Genomic DNA, 20293 nt, shown 5'->3' on the forward strand with positions numbered 1-20293 from the left:
ATAGAAATATCAGAATGAAGCCACAGACCAACAGTATATGTACACAAAGTAATTGATAGTTTATAGCTATTAATAAAAAATAATAGCAACTTGTGACACAATCAGTTTATTAAATTTATTCACTTTGTACAAATGACCATATGAAAAGATAGCCAAGGAGTTGTCTGACGCTTTCTATCATTGGTACCATGATATTACGATAATAGTCGAGTCTATTGACAAAAATACTACTTGTATTCAGATAATTGCCTTTAAAAATTTAAAATAAATATTTAAGCCTAGAGTATTCTACTACCTACCAGTATATTTGTATATAAATTTATGTGAACCATATTGTTATTATGTGTAACATATTGTTGTGTTTGGAGTTAGAAATAAATTAGTAGAGAATAGATGACCACCACTGCCAGCGCGCAGCCAGGATTTTCGAAATCGGAAATTCTTATTGCCGCCTGTAACACCCACCGCGATTCCGCGCTCGTTAAAAGGGCCGTCTTGTCAGCGTATAATGATCATTCTGTTTCGTAAAATATTCAATCCATGACAACTACGAGATTCTAAAATATCTTTCGCGGTTGCTTCTTCTTACGTCAAAAAAAAAAACATTACTATTCGGTCCACGGCAATCTGTGACCTAAAATTACAAGATAAACTGCTTGATGTATTTAATTTTAATATGTATTTTTGCAATCTTGCCAACTCGTTATTGCCGTTAGAAAAATCTCAAATAATTATATAAAATCCTGTTAAGTGTAGAGAATAATTAATTTCATACAATGAATATACATATAAAGTTTAGCAGTAAATTAAAAATACATATTCATCGCCGCGATTATGCCACCTGTTAAAAGAGTCGACTTATACAACAAATAATATAACAACGAATATATATTTTTCTGTTGTGCAAAGTGATGAATTCGTGACCCGTGTGTCTTGCTCTTATTAATTTAATTGTCTTCAATTTAACCTGCGGTTGCGTCGACAAAATAAAATCTTCACCACTCTTATATACCATTGCAATCCGCGGCCATAAAAATAAAAACGTGGGGTAAACTGTCCGATTAAATATTGTTTTTATCCGTAGTTTGCGAATTCGGCAAATATTTAGATGTACTTGGTAACAGTGACTCCGCTCGATCGAAATGCTCAGAGTAAAATTTATTTCATCACAGTAAAATTGATTGAATATACTTTAGATTAATTATATTATATACATCCTCACAACCAGGGAAAAAGTCGCGTTTCAAACCTTGTATCGTGTTAACCCGAAAATATTTGACGGCATATTAAAGTAATGGATAATCAGGAAAATCCCGCCCTCTATTAGTGACGATACGTTTCTAAACGCCGACCAAACATAATGTGTGCCAGAGGCACACGAAATTTTGCGATTTTCACTGCTTAGAAAAGCGTTTTTTAAATTTTCGCGGGCCTCAATAAAACTTATGTTGTTTACGGTTTTATTTTCAGTATTTTAAATTGCCGCTTTTCAATCAAAAAGTTGCGTTGTCTTTAGAAACTCGCCGCCGATGAACGTATTTACCAGATTCACAATTCCGTGCGCGTACAAAAATAAAATAAATGTTATCGTTATCGTGGAACAAATTTGTGGAAAATTTTCGTTTTAGAGAAAATAACACAAACATAAAGGCGTTTGCGGGCCTAAATAACACGTTACGCTGATGAGTGATAAAAACAATCACGCGCAAGTTTCTATCGAGAATGTTTTCATTCAACGGAAACGTCTTAAAAGCGACGTCGAAAATGTGTGACGTCACACAAATATCCGATATTCTTATGAACGTGAATTCCGATATTCGAATGACGAGATATTCGAATACATTCGAATACTTTATTCGAATTGGCCATCCCTGGCAATAAGGTTCCATTACATTTGAACCCACGTACATTTGAACCCATGACAATTGCACCTGTATGCTATTGCACCTATGGAATTTTTTTTGTTTCACGGATAGTTGAACCCATACTAACCCCAACCCATGGGTTTTAGCACTCGTATATAGATTGAACCCGTGGATATAAGCATGGGTTCAAATGTACATGGGTTCAAATGTACAGTCACCGTGCAATAACATTTCGACAAGCTAAATATTTAGCGGGCTTCCTTATAATTTCTGATTTCAATGTTTAATTACCTAAGTTGTTGGGTTGTCAAGTTGACTTAATCTATTAGAAACACCAAGTATTTTGTCAGAAAATTTTCAACTTCTGCTAAACTTTCATAGATATTCTGATATTTATATCAGTTTAACAAACCCCCAGGTATGGGAGATGATTAGTTATGTTTGTTTCTTCAGGGGATTTCATATGAAGCTCAAGAATTTACTGAATATTTGCCAAATACTGAGGATGGATGGATATGTTACAACTTACTCAGACAAGCATTCGATGCAGGATTGATTTTCAAGATTCAGGAAGTTGGTGACAGAAGAGGAAAAATTATTTGGAACGACGAGTTTCCTCATAAGACTAATAAAACTGGAAGTACTTTGTGTGTTTTATATTTGGTGGTTACTTACTTCATAAAATGTTAGGAAATAGGAAGAAATAAAACTAATTTAAAAATTTTGTTGTGTATTGCACTACAAAGCAATTCAAAATTCCTTCAAAATCCTTATTTTGGTATCTAAATCGTCATTTATGGGAAATAATAAAAAATAGGATTCACAACCCCTGGTATTTAAGTTATTGCTCATAATGACCTTGGGATTTATTTTCATTCGAAGCATAAAGGCATATTGGATAAAATAGTTTTCCTAAAAATTATTCAAATTTATTTATTTGGATTTTACCAACCTTGCTCAAAGGAAAACTAAGCTCATTTTTATAGGAAAATGATTTATGTAATTCAGAGTGACTTAATGTTATTTAACTGCCAGGGTCTGGTCTAAAATTCCGGACATATCAACCTATCCATTATGACCACGACTCGTATTTATTAAATAGATTAGAAATTTAAATTATGATTCTAAAATGTTGTATTTTGGGCATCTGCACTATGGTTGTGGTTCTCAGTACCAATGGTTTTCTTATAATTCATTCTGAATAAATCCCAAGAAAGGTTGAACTTTGACATTTATTTGGAAGTCAGAGTCATAATTTGTTCCTGTTAAGAAGTTGCAATTTCAGACTTTTTAACAGAAACTAAATTGGTCGCTTATGATAAATTTAAATGGTGGTGCTCTTGGAGTATTCGTTCCAAAATGGTGCACGACCTGACATAGTATTGTGTACCAGGTTAGTTTTCAGGTTGTGCGTCATCTTGGTACGAATACTTCCGGAGCGCCTAAATGTTTGTCAACCAAGAGTTTTTTCTTCAACTCCCTAGATGCAAGTTCTGTACTGCAATACTCTGAAGTCAGGATCCATCATTTACCAAACTTCCATTCTTTTTCTATGTACATGTTCAATGAGAGTTCATAAATTCATTTTTTCAGCAATGGATATCCAGATCAAAACCATATAAGTAAACTCCGAGAAGCATTGGGGGCGAAAGGATTCAAGTATGATAGACGGGTGAGATAGTTTTATTCATTTGACACTCTGGCAAAATATTGCTTTCCCACTTTCCCCAACATGCATCCTTATGAATAGTCTTAAATTCCTGAAATAACAAGTTAGATCATAGGTTCTCAAAGTGCTCCGTACGGAGCCCCAGGGCTCCGCGAGAGAAGCACAGGGGCTCCGCGAGCTATTCGATTACTTCTCAAAATAATGACTTGGCTAATTTTGTAACTGTTCAAAGAAGCTTTGATGAATTTTGACAACAATATAGCCTCGAAATAAGGCAAAGAGGCGGAATTAAAAAATGACATTATTTATGAGCTGGAGCGCAGCCAGGATTCTTAAGAGGGGGGTTTGAAATTGGAATCGGAAATTCCCGCACAACATTCTTCGCGATAAGAAAAAACGGATAACGAGATTTTTGTTGCGTAAAATATTCAATTCATGACCGATGCAAGCATTAAAAGCGCCTTGTCGTAATAATTTAATTGTGCTCATCGTTACTCACGTTTGATTCGAGAGTACTATTAGGATTGCTGAAATGAAAGAATACTAGTCTAAAATAACATAAAATACGTGATAAACTGTCAACTCTAAATAAATTGGAGTCGTATTTTTGCAATCTTGGGATTTGTCAAACTTGATCTATTCTTTCGCACTTGAGATTATTTTTGAGCAAGATTATTTTATTGCATGCGGCTCCGTCGTTAGTTTCAGAATAAAAAAAAAGGTACATCGCGCGCACAATTGACTGTTTTTCGATTTAGCAGTTACTACGATGAATAACCAAAGAATACCTAACATAACACTAAATTTTGAGATTTACAATGCCTATAAAAGCGTTTTTAATCTGACCGTGAGTCTGCTAAAAACCAAACTTATAGTGTGATCTTCCATTTTAAGTTATAATATTTTAGAATGTTTTTCAATCAAGAAATTTAAGTTGCGGATTTACCTCTTTCTTATTATTTTTAGCATTTCATCGCCGATGACTATAATATGGTAACATGATTTTCTCATTAAACTCATAATTTCCCACGAGAACAAAAAAGCAATTATCGTTGTCATTGTGGAACAATACATGTATATGCCGAAGAAGTTTTTTGATTTAGGGAGAATAAACACCGGCGTAAAGATGTTTAAAAACACGCCATGCTGATGAAAACAATCGGCGATTGTAACAAAATGCAATCGCGCACGTTATTAGCGACCTTTTAAGTCTTACGAAAATGTCAAACGGGAAAAGATTCGACCCCCAATTTATTAATATGTTTGTCAAGTGTCAAATTTACAGGTTTAGTGTATATATAATTTATCTTTGAAATTTAGATTTATATATGACTTGTATTAACCCTATTAAAAAGGTTTAGCATTTAAATTAAGTAAAGTAGTTAATTTACCCAGGAATATTAATCGGAAAGTAATAATTTTAACATTTATTTTGGGGCTCCGTGAATAATAGTCAACGTTTTCAAGGGCTCCGCAACACCTGAAGTTTGAGAACCCCTGAGTTAGATAATCATCACTTGAAACTGAATTGAGTAATGAACTTGCATTGGTATCGAAGGTAGATAAGGGTTGCTTGTTTACATGAAATTTTCTCAGATTCTAATATTTCGATTTGAAAAGCCCAGCCCTAAATACATCATAGAGGGCTCTACTGTCATATATGATGTCACAATAACATGGTTTTGAAGCTTTTAAAATGCAAATTCAAAAGCGCAATCTTCAATGAGACACTCTATCTGCTGGGCAGTTTTTATTGACAATATAGGTTCAAGGTCCCACTTTTACATCCACCCAGTTCTTTTGAGTTCAATCAGTTGCTCTGTCATTTCTTTATTGAAGTGATGACAAAACAGTGTGTAGGATATGGTGATTTGAATAATATAGGAATAAATGTTTTTTTTATTCCACGTTTTTACCTTCATACAAGGCTCTGTGCAAGCATCCAATGATATGTAAATGACTAATATTTTTCATAGATACTGTAATTTTACCAGTGAAAAAAATTAGCTCTGTAGCTTGTAGGAAATATCAAGCTTGGATAGATAAATAAATATAACAAAAACATGACTTCAACAGATTATGTCTGAATAAGCTGCCGTATTATAGTCAGCGTATAGATTAAAAAATTCTAGTTTTATCTTATCGCCTCTTATCAAAATTATATTTTCATTTCGAAATATTCTTCCTCCAGATGTTCCGAAGTTGACGACATCCAGAAAGATTTCCTACAACACTGATTGTACTGTCCCCTGCATAGGATACTGAACTTGCCTCATTAAATCTACATCAAATGCCAAAACAATATTACCATTGCAGCCATTGTGAAAATTATGTTCTTGATCAAATATTACAAATAAAGAACCAATGAAACTAAATATCATAACAACATTTCATATTCAGAATTGTATTTTGTGCCATTTGTGTAAGGCAAATTGACAAATAAGTAAAATGCCCTAGGCGGCTGAAGCTTAGGACTTAACTGCGCTGGCATCGTTGATTACACAGTGCAGGTTTAAAATCCACCCCCTCACCTCTCCCATGGTCTATAAGATTGAGTAGGCAAAAAGAAAAGATTTTGAACCTTTCAAATAAATAGTTGCTCCTCACATATTGTTAGATAACAGTGACTGCTATCATATAATTTAATATTTTTGAGGCATTTTTTTGATAATTCTCTAAATATTCCTGTTTTTTCCACAGTCTACAACACTCCGGGTGAGGTAGCGGGCATATGATTGAACTTGGGTTATTTAATCAGACATCCCAACATAGTCGAGTCCAAACACAACGCTAATAGGATGATTGTATTGCCAATATATTTAATTTGGTGGAATCAATCAGCAAAACGCTATGTATTCGCATTAATTCTTTATTAATTATAATATGTTAAATAAACTGGCATTTTCAAGTTAGTCAAGATATCTGAAAAGTGTTTTGACAATTTGTGACAGGTTATACCCGAATGCCCATTGGTTCGTACTTTAACAAAAATTAATTAATCAAGTATGGTTTGATTTAAAAAATGTCCAACCCAAACCTGTGTTATTGAGCTCATGAATTACGCTGAATAGATTATCTGTATAAATATTTTTACCCTGGGTCCTAATTGCTATCCACAACTAAATATATTATTAATCTAAGTTTCAATGTTGTTTCTTATGCATTTTAATATATTACTTTTATGATATATTGTATAATTATTCCATAGGGTTCCTCGCTTCTGCTGTAAATAGATCTATACAATTCTGAGCTTCTAATTGTCAACCACCGTTGTATATATATCAACATCCCATTCAATATCCAATAGTATTTTTATAATCATTCAACCAAGCCTGTGCTGTATAATATAAGGTACTACCGAAGTATGTGGACCAAGATGGCCAACACCAGAACGTAGTATGTGTACCAGGTTAGGGTTAGGCCATAATTTCAGGTACAATTACTACGGGAGTCACTTGGCTAGTCCTCGAACTTGTAATACTAAAAAAAGGAAAATTATGGCCTTAGTAAACAACTATGTTCCAGTGTCCGCCATCTTGGTTTACATACTTCGGGATTACCTAATATAAAGCATCTGACATTATACAAATCAAGAGTTCCAGCAAAATTATTTTTGGTAAAATGTGTGACTCTGTATTCTCTTGCACATCAAAATTAATTTGGCTATGTGCTCAAGTGTATTCTATATTTTTATAACAATTTATGCGACCAAGCCAATACTGTATTTACAAACTATTAAGAGATCTGACGCAGAAATACCACTGAGTTATTATTCCAGTAAAATATTTTTTTATATGTTTCAACTTTATAAATAATTTGATATGCATTAAAGTGTTTTTCGAACCAATTCGATATAAAGAATGTGTGATCTTGCAAAATTGATTATCATGCTGAAATTGTTTCAATATGGGGGACGGCAAACTTTTTCACTCCAAATGTATAAAACCAGTCTTAGTAACCAAGTTATTACACTATGAGTGGTATGGGGTCCAATTGTGAGTACTCCCGTAGTGTGTGCACCAGGTTAGGGTCAGGCCAAGTTTTATTACGAGTTCGGGGACTGTCTGTGTTAGCCAAGTGAATATACCCCTGTCCATAGGTTTCATTCTCTTTACACAACTTGATGTAAAGTAGGCGAATAACATTAGTTACCTCCATATTGGTACACTACACATACTTCTACTATGATACCAATAATAAATCAGCAAAACCCCTTTAAACATTTTTATTACTGAATAAAACCAACATGATAGAGTATCAGGAATGTCCAATCTGATTCAAATAAATATCCAGGAAACGTATTCTTTACTAAACATTAGGAATATGTTCAAAAATACCATTTCAGTATGTATTTTAAATAACCGGTACTAGTTTGTTTATCGGCCATTCCCTCAGGGATGCGCCATCGTTAGGGCCAGATAGCAAATAACTGGGTGATACTGCGGCTGCAGCTTTATATACACACGGTAGTCTTGAGTAGTTCGCTTTGCACGAGCTAGCTGTTGGGCCATTGCAATGTCATAGGCATTGATAATGAATTGGACTCAGATATAGGCTTCGCAACGTAAAGAATTGGAATTACAAAAATAAAATCTCGTGACACGGGAACATGTCATTCAAATATGGCACTTTTCAGGGGGCCGCACAATTTTTCTTCAGGGCTGCATCTGGCACACCCCTAACATACACAAAGAACTTGTATTTACTATATCTAATGCTTATGGACTAGGTCGAGACAACTCGATCATATAGCTTGTGGTTGAACTACCATTTACCATAATTAATTCTGAAGGTATCTGAATAGCGAGGAAATCACCAAAAATAAAAACTTCATTTCACAGTATGATGATAACTATGAAATAAAAAACAATTCACTGCTTTTGTCCAGAAGTAAGACTAGCTGTAGAATTCCACCTACAGGTACAAGGGCAATTTAATCCGTTTTCCTCTAACCCCAATTGGTATAAAACTCTATAATGCTAAGTCTGTCACAGATGTGCAAATATTTCAACTTAGTATCTCTTTTTTTTTATGAATGTTCTATTCAGTTCGATATTCATTTTGAAAACTACACCAGTGCGAATTTGTACTAAACCATTGCCCCAAGTAAGTGCAGACTGCACTGTACAGGGAAATCATGTATCATCAAATGCTCAAGTTGTGGAATTTGGAAACATCAGAATTGACATTGGAAATAATGTGTTCATTTGAGTGACAACCAGAACCTCTTAAAGATTTTTCAACCTTTATGGAGGAGAGGAACCCCAACAAACATTTCAAAAGCTTAAGAACCCCTGTGTAACTGAATATACATTATAATATGCCAATCAAAAAATGTTCAATCAATTCAGAGATCTCCTGATTTCGGGTTTGCTTCGGGCTCGGGCCTGCAAATCCAGTTAATTAGTCGGATTCGGGTCGGGTTCATACCCACGGGCCTGGGTCGGGCCGGAATTGATCTTACCTCCAATGTAGAAAAAATGAAAGTCTCTCGTGAAACACACTTATTATATTATATCCGTGTATTTAATTATATTGAAGCAAGACAAGTATAATAATATAGACCAGGGCTACTAAACTATTTTTACAGGAGGTCCACATACAAAACTTCAAAAATATTTTGGTCCGGACTTTCCAGACACTATATTTTGGCATCCTCAAGCACATGAATCCTCGGCCGACTAATGATTATTAGCTAATCAAGATTGTTTGTTATGGTGTTATAGTTCTTTTCATATATATTTTTAAATCTATAAAAGTGATTTTATAAAAGGAAACTTCAAAAGTGGGCTAATGATCCAAAATGAAGAATTATGCGTTCGGATCAAATACCCGAAATCGGGCCGCGGCCCCCAATTGAGTAGCCCTGATATAGACTACAGGATTTCAATACAAACCTGCAAAACCCCTGGACAGCCTACAGCCTTGTGCAGAGTACTTTGTATGAACCAGATATATTTTCTCAGTACTGAGTTTCGATAGAAACACAAGGAATAACAAGAGTAAGGGGCGCTCCGGAAGTATGTGTACCAATATGGATGTAACTAATTTTGTTTGCCTACATTACATCAAGTTGTGAAAAGGGACTGAAACCTATGGGCAGGGGGTATATCCACTTGGCTAACACAGACAGTCTCGAACTCAAAATAAAACTAAAATAAGAAAAATCTGAATGAATTATGAACCTGGTACACACATACTACGGGAGTATCCTTCGAAGGAACATGAACTTCCTCCATATTGTAATAAAATAACTGTCTGGGGAGTAGTTTTAGGATGATTCCCCCTCATGTATAACTATCTTATCACTAGTAGTATCGTCAGTGAGCGCCATTTCAGATTCATTCTCTGGTTTGTCAGTCTTTCCAGAATCTTTCTGTTCAGTGGTTATAAGTCTTGATCCAAATGAACTCTTAGATATCATCAGCATTTCTCTTAAAATGTCATTTTCTGTTTGCAATCGGGATAATTCTTCGTAATCTCTGATATATTGCTCAGCGTCGACATCCGCAGCATGCCTCATAACAGCAGCCATCTCGTGAATCTGGAACATAGAAAGATAAACAATGTCTGTTAGATAAAACTGCAACCTTTTTTTGTTTTGAAATAACTTGAATCTTCAGCGCCACCATGTGGTCGAATTTGTGTGCTTGAATATTTCTTGTCAAACCTGCAGCATTAACAATGACAAGATTGCCAAGTAAGAAAGAGTCCTGTCCTTCAAATATTAGTAGCTCATTACATATCGTTAGATATTAGTGCGTAGTGTCTGCTTGTACATCTGCAGGGCAAATATATAACAATATGTATATATATATATATATACTGATCTTCATTATTTAGGATGCTTATTTTTTCTACTATGAGATTAAAATTACCTTATCAATGAGCTCCATATTCTCTTCTTGATATTGTTTTTCTGCTTGATAAGCATTTTCAGTGATCTGGATGCTGAAAGCGGAAGATATAAATAAAATTATAAATGCTGTCTACCAGTGGTCCTCAACCTTTTTTCTTTCAAGGCCCATTTTCACTGCCCAAATATTCTTGTGGCCCATTAACTTTTTTATTGCAAGGGGAAAACTGGAAGTAAAATCAAGATCTTTCTGCGAAAACTGGCACTTTAACGTTTTTTATTTGAATTGGAATTACCACCTATTAGCAGTAAACAGCATTGTCATTGATTGTAGCTAAAATCAAAACTAACTATTGTAATATAAACAAAACTAGCAATTTTCAATAGTTCTGGGCCACCTCAATATCCAGCAGTGGGCCATGGCCCACTGGTTCAGAACCAGTGGTTCTAGTCACAGTTGATTAATTTTGATATTTTAAGCCAATTTAAATGAAAGTTCATAATTATTTTTCAACATTAGGGTAGAAAATAGCCTAAATATTCATCCCGGAGAAGAGAAAAGACAATAAGACAGCTTGATCATATGGCTAACCATGTCCTCAGGTATGGGATTAGTTAGCCAGTTATTTGTTTTCGAAGGCATGGACTTGAGTATAAATGTATTTAATCAGACTTTCCACTCCCTGAGATTATGAAATACATTGACGAGATCCACATACTTTTGGTGCTTAGTAAACTTCATCATCTGTTGTCTGTACTTAGTCATGATAAGTTCCAATGCGTTCTGGTGGTCGGTCAAACTTTGTCGCAATTCATTGTTTTCATGTTGTAGGGACCGAATTGCATTATTTTCTTGCTGAATACCTTGAAGATAAAAATGAGTATAGAATACATAATTTTGTTTCCATCAGAACTATTATTTGAGATTTACATTTGACTAATATTTACATCTTTTGATCGGTAATTACATTTTTTCTCTTCAAAACTTATACCATTTAAAGCAAAGGCCTGCAACATTGTTTGTCGGTTGGCCATATAACCAACTTCATACAGTAAGCCAGGCCACACAAAAATTAGTTAATCCATGCAAAAATGGCAAAAAAAGAGCGGCTGCGGCTGTTACTCAGCCTTCCAGTAATAAATACACAAGGCAAAACGGTGAAAGGTTCAACGTGGTGACGAGAGTAAAAAACATGTATTTTTTTCCCAAATGAGCGGCTATTCAAAAACAAACTGTTGGTTTCGAATTTTATGCTTGATGGGGAGAATCCGAGCGTTGTCAAGGGCCACACTGAATGGCTTGGTGGGCCGGGTTGTGGCCCGCGGGCTCCCTATTGCGCACCCTTGATCTAAAATAACCACTGATTTTAGACTAGTTCTTAATTAATTTCAAATTGAATTTTTCTGTTCATGCAGAGTTTGGTACAAAATAGAAAACGAACGATTTATGTACGAAAATATAAAAATCATACAGGCAAGTAAAAATAATAATAAGAATAAATATCAGGTTACAAAAATGAGCAAAGCTAGTACTGGTTCTTGTAAAAACTTGTCGTACCTAAGACTAAAGTAGACCTTGGTCTGTGTCCAGCAACTTTGTTCAGTTCAATCAAATTTTCTTGATATGTGTTTCTCGCTTCCATCTCTTTCTTGAGAGTTGAAGCCTGTTCGGCAATACTTTCAGCAGCACTGTCATGATCCTGGGATAATAGATGAAATTAAATCACTTGGAAGTGTATTTTAGAAAGCATTGATAAGTTTGATTGTTGCAGTGCAGCCCACATAAACACTCCTTTTTAATTTAAAATATTTCTGATTTGACGCATTCAGCATTACTGACGTGGACAATACTTTTATGATCTGTGCATTTAAATATTCTTAAGAGTCTAACCAGAAAATAAGATTGAAAATCATTAGTTACCTATTGTGTATCCAGAGCCCTGAGAAGTTTAAAACAATTCAAAATACTATGGAGCTTCTTTTCCCAACCAAGGTGGACTTTTCTGAATTTGGTGCGGAACTCTTTATTATTACTATAACACTGATTTGATTAGCTATGACATTATAAACTACTTGAAGTGTAGAAAAAGCTGGAGTGTGACTTGTGCACAACAATAAGAATATATTAAAGCTAATTTACATATCAACATTACATAATATGGGATTAGTTAGCAAGTTTTTCTTATTTGCTTTAGATACATGGTATTTTGAACCTTTAAAAAAAATTAGTAAAACAATTAACTTTTCTAACCTTGGGATTTTGAAAAATGTTGATACTTTTGGTGCTCGGTAAACTTCATCATCTGCTGTCAGTACTTGGCCATGATAAGTTCCAATGTGTTCTGGTGTTCGGTCAAACTTTGTCGCAATTCATCGTTTTCATGTTAGAGAGATCGGATCGCAATATATTCTTGCTACCTTGAAATTAAAAATGCAAATTTATTTACCACATGGGATTTTATGCAATTTATTTACAGTGCAATTTGGTACTCCTGTAGTATGCGAACCAAGATGGCGGACATCAGAACATACTAGAGGAGTACCTGCAATTTATTTCATGCAGAATGCAAAAACTTTTGATTTGATCAAGGTTTTTATTTCTGATCTCTAAGCAAGACAATAGACAAGCACTCATGAAACATTCGCTTGATAATAGGCTGATTAGGGCTGATCTAGAAGTTCAAACCAGTCCATTACCGCAGTGTGTAATGTCTTGCTATTGCCTCATCTAACTAATCTTGACTTAGGATTAGCTCACTGGTGGGCCAATAATATGATAAAACCACAAAAAAAGTATATGAATGCAAGGTTTTCATATTCAAAATTTCAATATCCTGAATCGGACCCAACTATGATAGATTAGAATAGGAAAAGAAAGGTTGGACAATAACAGTACAGAACCTAAAACGGGAGAAAAGGAAGAAATTCATATTAATTGCAAGGTTATTGATCCGATTGATTTAGTTGTTTCAGCCAGAACATTTTGGACAAATTTCTTTGAACCATTTAAATTTTATTTTCATTGCATTAATTATTTAGTTTCAAGTGTTTGTCTTGGAATGTCACAAATACAAAGAGTGAAAACAAGAGTTAGAAATCTTGATATAAAACATCTTTCATACCCAAGACTAGAGTCTGTGTCCAGCAGCTTTATTCATTTCAATCGAATTTTTTGATATGTGCTCCAGACTGAGTTGAAAGGAGTTTGGGAAACCTCCATAGTCCTGGAATGGAGAGAATAATGATAAGAAATATACCTTGAACTTCTTGTTTTCAAACTCCCGACACAGTCACTTTAATTGATACAAATCAGGGGGCATTGAAATAAAATATTGATTTTATCACAGTATCAACATTAAATTACTAAAAGTCTTCAAGTACCGTACAAGTTTTACATTTCATGCACATTTGATCCATACTACCCAAAAACCAGGCCATGGGATTCCGATTGGCATACAATTCAATCAAAATTGTTATTTAGGTTTGGCGAAAAACAAACTGTATTTCCATAATATTCTGTACCACAACCCATGTCTGCAAGTTGTAAACCTTCTTGCAGTAACAAATATTTTATATATTTTAATTAGAACCATTAAAATATTATAGACTACCTTCAATCTTGTGACCAAATGTCAAGCGTCAGCATGGAATTAATTACTTGATGATAACTTTTCTTTTCCTGGTCCCGGTACAAAAAAGGAAGCTGACGGCTCTTGTGTGTTACCGGTATATTCCTTTTTGCATTCACCTGCTTTGTCAGATATAAAATATTTTTCTAACAAATTCGCTTGCCAAGTTGATAATTTTGACAGTAGGCCTACCGGTACCGGTATCCATCTGTTGAAATACGGTAACGAAAATATTTCCCTAAAGCTAAATCGGCGAACTCGTTCAAAAACATCTCTGGGTATCTCTATCGCCCCTGATGGTGATACCGTCGCCATAAGAATCGGCAGTGATCACCTGAGTTCTGAATAGAGTTAAATGGTTTGTAGTGGATTCTATTTTCTACCTATCTATTGCAGTGATCACCCATAGATATTACATAACAACAAGATGGCAAGCACCGTACTTTTACGCAACCCCGTGCAACTAACTTGTCCCACTATGGCGTCATAGGGACGCCATTTTCGATAATTCGGCTCGGGTAGTGTAACGCAAACAAGCCTAATTTTAGTTATTTTAAAAGGCTATTGGGGCAGATTTAAATCAGTAGTTATATTCCGAGGGCGCAGAAATCCGTTAGAACGTCCCAATCAGTATCGAACCCAATACGGGGCACTCACATTAACAACCCACGCCGCTCGGTAACAAACATAATATAGACGCAACGCACGGTTAGCAAAGTTCATTTCGATTTTCCGTAACCCTAAAACAAATATATAGGCAATGCAAGTCAACACATACATATAGCCTACGGAAAATCGGGAAAGTAGGCAAAATCTAGTACTATTCAAGACCTGATGATTCTACCAACCGTCCCGGGATAGTCCCGAAATCGACGTCTGGCCTCCCGGATTCCGAAATTTACTGATAACCAAGACGTCCTGATGGCGCAACAAATCCTCCATGTTGATTTTTCCATTGGGATAGTAGACACCAGAGTTGGATCAATTGTAATTGATTTAATTAATTACAGTTATTCATGTAATTGTAATGTAATGGAGGCATTTTCATTCTGTGTAATTGTAATTTGCTAAAATTTTCGCTCAATTGCACTACACAATTAGACTAAACTTAGTATTTTGAAAATAGATGAACATAAAACAAACTCTCCCAAAAATTTGTGTTGTACCACTTCTTGCACCATTGTCAGAGTTTTTTTCTTTGAACAGCACTGAGGCATGCTGTTATACCAAAATGTTATATTTATAAATGTAATTTGATGAATTTTTCGACAGTAAATGCGACTGTAGCTAAATATTGATGTCAATGTTACATTATAAATTCGCCCTTTTCAGACACTCTAGCTGCATAATTGAATTGTAAACGTTCTTACCAATGGCAGAACAACGAGAAAGAGAGATTTAATATTTTGTCAAACAAAAAAAAAGTCATCAATGAAACAGCCACAGCATATAAACAGTTTTGATATGGACAGGAGGGAGCGATACGACCATACGGCCATCGAGGTCCGCTCCCACCATATACGCTGATGTGATTAAGATCAACACTGAAAGATGACCAGTGGCAAAACTTGAACTATTACGATAATATTTTTACAATAAATTTGGGAACAAAATGAGAGGATCCTTAGGTAAAAGCAATGTAATAAATGTGTGTTTTTAGAACAAACAAAAAAGCGTCGGGTTCCGGTGTTGCATTCGTTAAATAAAACAATCTAATAAGGGCCAGAATAACGTGATGGAAGTTCATACTTAACTGATTAATAAATTTAATGGAGTTTGGACGAGATAATAATCAGAAAAAAAAATTAGCTGGCTATATAAGAAAAGTGGATCAGAGAATTGATGTGATGAGAATGTGTCTGAACGTGAAAAATAATAGAGTGCAACTCAGTGGTAGGCTTATACACATTACTGAAAAAAACTATCACACTGGATAGGGCAAGAGGAATTTTATTCATAGGTTTGTCATAATCTGAAAATAATTAAAAATTGCATGAACTTATATGGGAAAGTGCGGAAGATTGGAACACTTTTTTTCTTTTGCATATTTTGAGCCGTTAATTGTGCATATTCACTTAAGTTTGCGGGACTAATGGATAGAGGGGTAAATATAAAAGACATGGAAAAGAAGTGCTATTCGATTGACCAACAATAGAAATTTCAACAATTAAATAACAAAGACATGAAAAAGTCTACATTAATTGAAACTCCCGCAGTATGTGTACCAGGTTAAAGCTAGGCCCAATTTTTATTCCGACTTTCCTTATCTTAGTTCCATTAGGAGATCGGGACTGCCCATGTCAGCCAAGCGATGGTGGCTAAATATGAGTGCCTATTCGTGAAATTGACTTTAACAAATAATCTGTGTTTTTATGTTCAATTTTAAGTCTTTTAATCGATAAAAAAATAATTAATTTGTAAAAATTTGGATAATTAAAAAAACAAAAAATAGCACCCCTGTGTTATAATGAAAGTTTTATATCCCCCCATTTGTGGGGACGATTTGGGTGAAATCCATTTTGCCTCAGTTTTGGTGTGTAACTGTTCATCAGAAAATAATAATCAGAAGCCAGTAACAAAATGTGTGTTACACAGTGTAATGTGGTTCTGGACACATGCAACAGTCCACTCACTGTGCGCAAAGTAGTAACCATCAAATTGCGTCCTCTACAGTCTACAATACATCATATGCATAAACAGAAGCCGTCTGAAGTCATTCTTGAGGCTTAGACAGCAGTCTCACACTCTGTACATGTAAGACCCAACATTATAGGCTTCTGACACAACTGGTTTGTCCTGGTGGCACCTGGAGTAGGATGTTTTGATGGAACCTAAAACGTAGGTGAAATGATTCATTTCAAGACATTCAAACTGACAGTTACAATCAATCAATCAATCAATCATCATTTATTCGTCAACACAATTTAAACATGGTATGATATATAAAAAAATAATTACAAATACAAGTGGAAACTAACTTAAATTGTGTGACAGGAGTCGCGAGGGACCTCAAGAGGTCTTCAGGCAGCGACACCTAAAACGCTTGTTTGGCATTCAAAACTCACTGTAGGCTTATTGCTCTTTTTTGAAATTTCATCTCAGTCAATATTTTAGCTAATTCAGGTTTTAATGATTTGAATTTTTTGATGAATTTGGCTCATCGATATTGTTTATATCCCATTTTATTTTTTCCCATTTATCCGTCCTCTTCTGTTCAAATTGATACTTTTAAAAAATGAGTCTGAAAATGGAATGAGTTGTAGGTTATAAAATAAACCTATTTTTGAAATAGCAAGCGTTCAAATTGACAGTGACTTAACTAAACACGCATTCAGTTTAGAAGATCAGAATTCAAAAGATAAAGCATTATTTCCACTAAGCTCCGAATTGACTATTCATATTGCTGCTAATTAGGCTACTATGAATTGTTGTGACCGCAGGACTCCAAGCAATCATGACAGTGAATCTTATACATTCAATGCACTGATTTCTGACTCTGCATTACTTAGGATGATTTAAATACAGTTTTCCTAATCTGACACCTGAAGCCAGCGTTTAGAAAATCGTTGTAGTTCAACTTAACTTCAGATACCGGTAACTTTTCTGGGCTAACTTTAGTGAGTCGGATGGGCAACGTGATATAAATAATTAAATGTGACATCATCCTAAAACTCTGTACATCCTGCAAATTACTAGCCTGTCTTTCCTGATGTCAGTTTCACATTAGGCCATTCGTTTGACTAACCTCACACAACGAAATGCCAGGGTCGGATTTCCAGCCTCTACAATTTATTCCCCATTCGTTCCTTCACTCGGCATCTGATGATAGCTTCAAGAGTTGCACTGTTTGCTATTCCCGCTGCAATTAGACGCCGAGCAGCCTATAATTTTATAGCAGAAGTTACCAGTCTAGCCGAGGATCACGCACAACCACCGTAACCTCGCAGGCGACGTTAGTCGAAAATGGCGGCCAATTTCCATTGTTGCGCAACTCAAGTATATATGGGCTTTGATCTCGTGATGTTCGAATCCCATGCCGCATTGATTATGCGGGAGAAGAATGCTGGACTGGTGGCTCACGTAACGGCTGGTCGAATGGTCGAAGTTTGATGAATCTTGGAATGTTAGATTTGAATGGGGGATTCCCCTGTGAACAATAGCGTCACCAATATATAGTTAATCTAATATTTATATTTGGGACATTTTTCAAATCATGAACACCCATTAAATCTAGAAAATTTAGGGAAAGGATTGAATGAAGTTAGATTGAAAATATGTCGGCTTTGTTGCTTATTTTAAGCGGGTCAATTCGGAGCAGACTATGATCGCACTGAACAAAACTCAGCGCTATAAGCGGCCACTAAAGAACTTATTCATGACATGAGTGTACCAACTTGGTCCAATTTTGACTATGCTAAATCAACATTTGTTTGACTAGATTCTTTAAGAATCATCATGTTTCCTAATGTGCGGTGGCCATAAAAGTTTCTGTCTATCATAGTTAGCTTCACAACTCTGCGAAACTAGAAGACACAGCATGTCCCTACATAGATAAACATGCACTATTATTCCCAAACCACTAATAACAACAAACTAGTTATTCACGAAAATTTTGGATCATGTATGCCCTAACAATCAGAAGCGATGGCTCAGTAGTTAACATGTATTACATATGATTGATTCCATGCACACCACCTCATCTAGGGTGTAATGAATTGAGTAGACAATATCGACCCCAAAAAATATTTAGGTTGTTTTAATAAAAAAAATTAGCTCTTTACAAGTCAGTGTCTGCTTGCCCTGTTGGGAGTGAAAACATGAACAAATATTGCATAAAATTTCTATAGCATTTTATAGATTCTCTAATATATTGAAATTTGAATTGTGATATGCGTTTGTGTGCTTTTAAACCGATCTCCATTAATATGAAGGACATATTTCATGCTGAATGGATTGTTGGTTAGTGATGTTTGGAATAAGAGGTAGTTTATTTTTTATAACATGTTTTCGTGTGTCCACTGCGAACATGACTATGGACAACAGGTTTTGTTTAGTATTGCTGGAAATCTATTGCCTTGCTACAAATATTTTTATTACAAATTTCTTTAAACTTCATAATTTTAGATTGCATTTGTCGTCATGTTGGGTGGATATGGTGCTCACATACATATTCAAATTCATCCTAAGTTATGTTTGCTCTCCGTGTGGTTTGCTGTTGTGACATTGTTTTGTATTATAAGATCAAAATTAAATTCATTGAATGATTAGCTCCATATTGTCTTGTCATTGCTTTTTTCTTCTAGGCAAGCAGAATACTGAAATACACGAAAATTTATTCTTACAGATTCAGATGATTTATTTCTAACATGCAAGAATAAACACGAAAATTAAAGAACATAAACACAAAAAATGACAAACGTGTATAATGATAATCGTAAGAAATGTAATTATACACATAAGAATTCATACAAGTGAGAGATTCTTAACAATAGATAAGGAGTCGCGAAAGACTGTGGAAGTCATCTAAAATTTTGAAGGCTTATATACCCTTAGGTCACACTTCATTTCTGATCATTTATTATATGATACTCATGGCCTCCAAAAATTTTTAAAATCACTTTATCAAATTTTTGTCCCCGCCAAATATGGAAACAACCTCTTTTTTGTTGGTTTTCAAAGCCTCTACAGAGTTGTAAATAAAACACATGCTTGTGATTGAAGTTACTTCCAAAAGCGAATTGATATTTGAATTTGGTCCCAAACTGTTGAGTTTGCATTAAATGTGAGTAAAATAGATTTTTGATTTTTTTTATGACATTTTTCTCATAAAGATTGTTGCCCACCGTTCTTTTGTACTTCAACTTGTGACTATTAAAAATCTTCAATTGTGTGAAGGATTGATTATAAATTGTTAATTTGAAAAAAAAAATTTTTGATGGGAAGCTTTTTTCTGTGTGGGATTTCGTTGAAACCCCCAGGATTATTAGTTCTTTGTTTTCTGCTTGATTCACAACAGCTGTATGAGTGCTGGGAAAGTTGGTGGTTGTAAGTGGTTATAAATCTCTTTTTAGCTATCTTCTGTTTTACTTACATTTTTCCTTGAACTGATGTACAGATCAGCAGTACAGAATTATGAGAACTACCCTGTAATAGCAGAAAGGTTAGCAGTTTTCTTGCATATACTAGGAATGGTACAAAACCCAAAAATGTTTGCATCATGTATGCTACAGTTAGGCCGTGTCCGAATACCGCTGATAAAAATGGATTTCCTGCA

General features: G+C 34.9%; 1 protein-coding gene and 1 long non-coding RNA gene across 5 annotated transcripts in view; one reads left to right on the forward strand and one right to left on the reverse strand.

Moving 5' to 3' along the window:
* The first annotated feature begins 2329 nt into the window (after positions 1–2329).
* Positions 2330–8037, forward strand: LOC144422715 (uncharacterized). The gene is made up of 3 exons (XR_013475338.1): positions 2330–2505; positions 3459–3537; positions 5726–8037. It is a non-coding gene; the product is annotated as an uncharacterized LOC144422715 (long non-coding RNA).
* Positions 8038–9354: 1317 nt separating this feature from the next.
* LOC144422706 (FGFR1 oncogene partner 2 homolog) overlaps positions 9355–20293 on the reverse strand; it is an 80933-nt gene continuing 69994 nt past the window's right edge. For all 4 annotated transcript variants that reach the window (XM_078112442.1, XM_078112440.1, XM_078112441.1 and 1 more), the window contains 3 exons: positions 11110–11254; positions 10413–10485; positions 9355–10078 (listed from right to left, as the gene is read on the reverse strand). In XM_078112442.1, the coding sequence (XP_077968568.1) occupies positions 9806–10078; positions 10413–10485; positions 11110–11254 (491 nt within the window). In that variant the 3' untranslated portion in view covers positions 9355–9805. The remainder of the gene's footprint in view (positions 10079–10412; positions 10486–11109; positions 11255–20293) is intronic.

The sequence above is a fragment of the Styela clava genome, chromosome 5 (genome assembly GCF_964204865.1).
Source record: "Styela clava chromosome 5, kaStyClav1.hap1.2, whole genome shotgun sequence".
Classification (NCBI taxonomy): domain Eukaryota; kingdom Metazoa; phylum Chordata; class Ascidiacea; order Stolidobranchia; family Styelidae; genus Styela; species Styela clava.